The sequence below is a fragment of the Schistocerca serialis genome, chromosome 1 (assembly GCF_023864345.2).
Source record: "Schistocerca serialis cubense isolate TAMUIC-IGC-003099 chromosome 1, iqSchSeri2.2, whole genome shotgun sequence".
Classification (NCBI taxonomy): domain Eukaryota; kingdom Metazoa; phylum Arthropoda; class Insecta; order Orthoptera; family Acrididae; genus Schistocerca; species Schistocerca serialis.
Window position 1 is genome coordinate 747888439 of NC_064638.1, and position 6000 is coordinate 747894438.

Genomic DNA, 6000 nt, shown 5'->3' on the forward strand with positions numbered 1-6000 from the left:
GAAGCAAAGAGTCTTAGAGTTGATTTCAAGCAAATGGAAGAACTGTTCTGTCAGAAAACTGCTACTGTCCAACATCGAAAGTCTTCTCCAGTAACACTTCCAGCACCAATAACTCCCAAGATCACTTTACTGGAAACCAAGAGAGATCTGGCAGTAAACATTTATCTAAAACAGTTCAAATTGGGAGGGAAAGCAGTCATAGAAGTTATAAAGAACCTTAAAGGAGGTGATATAGGTCCTGAGAAACTGAAAGCTCTCTTGCCACTACTTCCCACAGAAAAAGAGGTAGGTCTAATGTATGACAGTTTTAATTTTAGATCATAGTAATTAATACAATTAAAACACAATACATACTATTCCAGGGAGCCCAAAATTATACATTAACTAAAAGGTTTATCTTATGTGTTACAGCTGACATCAGTCAGATCCTATTCTGGAGATCTGGATCGTTTAGGAGAGGCAGAGAAATTTTATCTTCAGCTATCAGAAGTACCTTCCTTTGTCCTCAGGATTAGGGCAATGTTGCTTGTAAGTAGAAAGTCATGTCTCCATTATCAACATCATATTGCCAAAATAATAATAATAATAATAATAATAATATATCCTGACTCATTTCTGTGCATCAATTAATTTGCAGAAAGAAGAGTTTCCTTCAAGAATATCTGAACTGAAAGAACAACTAAATGCCGTTGCAGATGCATGCAATAAGCTGAAGGCTAATAAACGTTTAAAAGAATTTCTAGCACTAGTACTTCAACTTGGAAACTACATAAATGCTGTAAGTATTCCTAACATGAAGCTTTTGTGAGAAGTAAATTCATAAGTTAAAAAAGGAAAAAAAATGTAAGGTACTGTGTGTTTGTTCCAGGGAAGCTATGCGGGCAATGCAGCAGGCTTTACACTCAGCACACTACCAAAGCTCCTAGAAATAAAAGCAAACAAACCAAGGCTGACATTCTTGCACTACGTGGTAGAAGCTGCAGAAGCTAACAATAAGGAAATATTACAATTCACAGAAGATATGAGTAACATGAAAGAAATGGCAAGGTAAGAGTCCGTTACAGTCATAACGTTAAAATTGGCAATGCTTGGGGCTCTCTAATTATTAGTAGAGAATCTACTTACAAGAATTTCATTCTGTTTGATTCTAGTACAAATAAGAGCATAAATTATTTAAGTGTGCTTATGCCTTAATATCTGCTCTGTGTGTGTTTATTTTTTTATCATATTGACACTAGAGTCTTGTAATATTCAATATACTTGAAACCTTGTTCATCTTCTCCATACCTTTACTACAATATCCATTGAATTTTTGACCTAAATAATACAAATTTTGACAAACAGAATTTTCATCCTTGCTCTTGCAATTATCTGTTTGTTTCTCAAAGGTTACATATCTGCCACCTGTCGTCCCCCTAACCACTCTTATATTTATAAATATTAGCAGAGAGTTGAAAAGGGCCCACTTTTATTGGTCCAATTTTTACATTTGTTTTCTGAATTGGAAATAAATTTGTAATTAAGTATCTCATTTGTACAACATTTCACTTTTTCAAAGCATATTGTTATAAACTAAAAAGTAAAGTAAAGGTATATGGCATAAATGGCTGGGAGACCCTGAAGGGCAGGTATCTTTCCTTCACAAAGTATGAGAGCCGTGTGCATAAGCCTGTTTGTTAAGTGTAGGTGGCTGTAGTATTTATCTGCTGAGCCCGGGAAGTGAATCTCAAGTAAAATGTCTCCTGAGTACAGGAATATACAGGGTGATTACAGTTAAAGTTAAACTTTCAAACCACCGTAGAAATAAACACCACTGGTTGGAATGACGTCAAATTGCAACATAATGTTATTGGAGAAGGGGGAAAATGTAAGGCAGAAGGAAAATAAATAGTTGCAAAATGTAGCAATAGGTGGCGCTGTAAGCATCATATATTTAATAGTGGTTGGCTACAAATGACAAATTAATCATACAACAATGCCTAAGGTATATGTTTGTCATTAAACAAACTGTACTACTCAGTGTGTATGGGTGTACAGGTGTGATACTGATAGTTACGTAAGCCCATCCACCACAGTAAGATCATATCACATCAGACGGGAGAAATCAGCATAAAAAGCACTTTTTTCTTCTGCCCTATGTTTTGCCCCTTCTCTGAATCTATTCCGTTGCATTTTGATGTCATGCTGACAAGTGGTGTTATTTCTACAACACCCTGAAAGTCTAACTTTAATTATAATCACCCTGTACATATTGGGTGGACAAGAACACATTGTTGGATATAATAGAGGGAAACATTCCACATGGGAAAAATATATCTAAAAACAAAGATGATGTGACTTACCAAACGAAAGCACTGGCTGGTCGATAGACACACAAACATACACACAAATTTCAAGCTTTCGCAACCAACGGTTGCTTCATTAGTAAAGAGTGAAGGAGAGGGAAAGACAAAAGGATGTGGGTTTTAAGGGAGAGGGTAAGGAGTCATTCCAATCCTGGGAGCGGAAAGACTTACCTTAGGGGGAAAAAAGGACAGTGTGCGAGTGTATACCTGTCCTTTTTTCCCCCTAAGGTAAGTCTTTCCACTCCCAGGATTGGAATGACTCCTTACCCTCTCCCTTAAAACCAACATCCTTTCGTCTTTCCTTCTTTCCTGATGAAGCAACCGTTGGTTGCGAAAGCTTGAATTTTGTGTGTATGTTTGTGTTTGTTTGTGTGTCTATCGACCTGCCAGCACTTTCTTTTGGTAAGTCACATCATCTTTGTTTTTAGATATATAGACATATGGGAGTTTGGGTCAGATAGGCAAATAGCAAAGCGACCACTCGCGATAAGCAGGAGATCTGGATTCAAGTTCATGTGCAGCACAAATTTTCATTGTTGTCATTCCACTCCACAGCTGATAGTTTTCCATATTCAGAACTGCAAATACATTTCTTGTATTTCATAATGGCTGTAGTTGCTGCTGTGTCAGTTCCTTCTGTCATATACATGTGGCTGAAGGAATATGGCATCATAATTCGGAATAACACAGGCATTGCAATATCATATTTATCCCCTGACACTTTCAAGTAAAATGTATCCCCTGTACGGGATAGACATAGTGGATGTACAAGTACATGTTGTAGACAAATTGTTGATGATAAATGCATGTTTGGGCCTGGCCATGTGCTATCAGTTTCCATTTGTTTCTACTTGAGAATAATACACACCAGTTGAAAACATCTTTAGCATTCAAGAATATTTGTAGAAACTCTAGAAAATCAAAGGACAATTTTCATGTTTTTTTATTTTCTTATTTTTAAAATTACATTGATATGAAATATCAAGATGTTCTAGTGACCCCCATAATGTGAAGATGACTACTTCAAACACTCTTATCTCCGCGACAGCAACTGGTACCACTGCATACTGAATATATAATGACTGTAATGTGGAATAGGTGAACTTGCATCAAGAGTGCTCGTTACTACATAATGACATATTAACAAAAAGGTTGTGTTTATAAAACAAATAACAAAATAATTACTTCCAAACAGAATGTCTGAATGAAAGATGGTTTACAATGTTTCAGGATATCAGTGGAGCTGCTCCAGGAAGAAGTGATGAAACTTATTAGTGATGTCAAACATGTTGCATCACAGCTGAAGGAAGATACAAGTGGAATCAGGGTGCAGTTCAAAGGTAATGAACACAACTTCCGGCACTGTTAATTTAAATAACCTTGTTGCATAAACAAATACTTCTTCATCCCATAGTCTCCGATCATGATATAAAATAGATCTACAAATTATTCTCACTTTAGAATTTGTGCTTGCTATTGTTAAAATCTGTTTTGCTCTTCTTTTCACAGATTTCTTTAAGGCTGCTTTGAAATGCAGTAATGAACTTCAGCAGGCTATGAATAAGGTGAAGGCTTGTACTCATGCTTTAGCCAAACATTTCTGTGAAGATCCTAAGAAATTCAAGCCAGAAGAATGTTTCCATTTGTTTGCTGAGTTTTTTACCATAATTCAGAGAGTTCGACTGGTGAGTTTCTGAGATTAATTTTGACACTTTCCTTTATATTATCATTGTCATTTCTGTTACACTTTCAGTCTATAAAATAGTGATATTTGTAGCCATCAGAAGCTGGAACACTGCTGGCAAGTAACAATAAACTTCAGCAGCCATGGTGCAATTGTTGATCATTTAAGGTATTAGGAAGTAGACATGGAATATTGAAAATGCCATTCCAAAGGCCAACTGCATAATAATGTCTTTCTGCTCTGATATTCTCAGACATCAGTCAGTTTTACTAACACAGTTAATTTTGTTCAACAGATGCAATTTATTGTTTTAAGTAAGAAGTAAAACAATGCTTACTCATTTAAATTTGTATCTGACTAACATTACTTTGTACTGAAAATGCAAATTTTGCAACAGGAAAATGAAGAGAAAAGGAAATCAGAACAACAGCAAATTCAAGAGCAGATGGAAACAAACAAACTAACTGCAAACGGAGGTAGAGGCAGAAAAAAGTTTTTACCACATCGACAATATACTGCAGCTAAACAGATTTTAAGGGATATTTGCAGTAAAAATTTCAAATTACGTCAAACTGAAGCTCAGTACTGAAAATTTAGTGCTATGAAGTGGAAATTTGTACTGAATCATTGTGAAATGTGACGTGTGAATTAATCTCATAAGTATGTAACTGACTTGTTCCTTCATACCTAGGACAAGACACATTTAATGTCACGGCTCAGTATCTCTTTATTGTCAGTGGTGCTTAGTCTACTATTTCAAAGTGTTTTGCAAACATGACTTGTCCATATATGTAAATGACTTTATAAATAAATTTTTTTATAATTAAATGATAGAATCAATGTTCATCTATTTCTTTTAGGGTAATTTTCAAAGAAACCCATCACATCCTTTCTTTCCCAGGATTGTACACAACTCTCATGCACACCATTAATGCAAGCCAATCAAAAGTAGTGAACTATAAAAGATAGATAAATACATCAGCTACTGAGTCACATTTAATTATTTGGAATTTACAGATGGGTGCATATAAAGCAACAGCTTCAACTTTAAACTATTAATGTCATTAACAATGATGGAGTCCACACAATCAGAAAAATTTTGAGCACAAATAATTCAGGTTTAATGAATATGTCACTATCAAACAACTAACAGGTCTTCGTAGTCACTTTATGGAAACCCTCAGTAAAGAAGAAAAGATGTCAACAAAATGAAAAGAAAATCATTGTTATGCAATACTTATTCTATGACAAAAACATAGTGATAGTTTGTAATTCTCTTTTAGCTTTAACATTGGTAGTGTCATCAAAACTTAATATGTAATATGATATCCTTTTGGTTATATATGTTCCTCAAAATATGATGCCAGTTGATTAGTTGTTAGATACAACATTTTCTTAGAAGAAAGTGAAAAATCTTCAGGGATGCTATTAGGGACAACCTTAAAAACATTACAAATATCATTTGGCAAATCCATAGAGTAACTGGAAATTCACTGTCCAAATCTTTACAGCAGTGGTGGATGTATCCTTGGTTTTTAACAGCCACATTGTTGACACACATTCAGAACTTGTATGGTTGTGTCTGATCTGAAAGTTCTGTAATCCCTTCATCATAAGAATAAACCTGATATATAAAAAAAAACAAAAAAAAAAACACAAACGTGATGATTGGTCATAAGCCGTAGCACACATACACTGATGGTTTTATGCTCTTGGAAGTAGGTCCAACTTATGTATTAGATATCTTATTACTAAGTTACGTTCAATGAAACTTTAAGATATTCAAATGTATCTACAGCCATCAATGCTTTTGTTAATCACGCTTTCGCTATGTAGTTTTTATTTCAAAAATCATGTACAGTCACAGCCTCTGCAGCCTTGTGCTCTGATTGTTACACTGTTAATGCACAGTATGAAAATGGTTGAGGCAGCTTTCTATTTCGTAGTGAAACACACGCGTGGAACATAGTT

The 6000-nt window shown here is 35.0% G+C and overlaps 1 protein-coding gene across 1 annotated transcript in view; it reads left to right on the forward strand.

The window, feature by feature from the left end:
• The window catches only part of LOC126429360 (inverted formin-2-like), a 101192-nt gene extending 96574 nt beyond the window's left edge, over positions 1-4618 (forward strand). Inside the window, exons 8-10 of the mRNA XM_050090419.1 lie at positions 3576-3685; positions 3855-4030; positions 4427-4618. Of these exons, the coding sequence (XP_049946376.1) occupies positions 3576-3685; positions 3855-4030; positions 4427-4618 (478 nt within the window). The remainder of the gene's footprint in view (positions 1-3575; positions 3686-3854; positions 4031-4426) is intronic.
• Positions 4619-6000: the final 1382 nt, after the last annotated feature.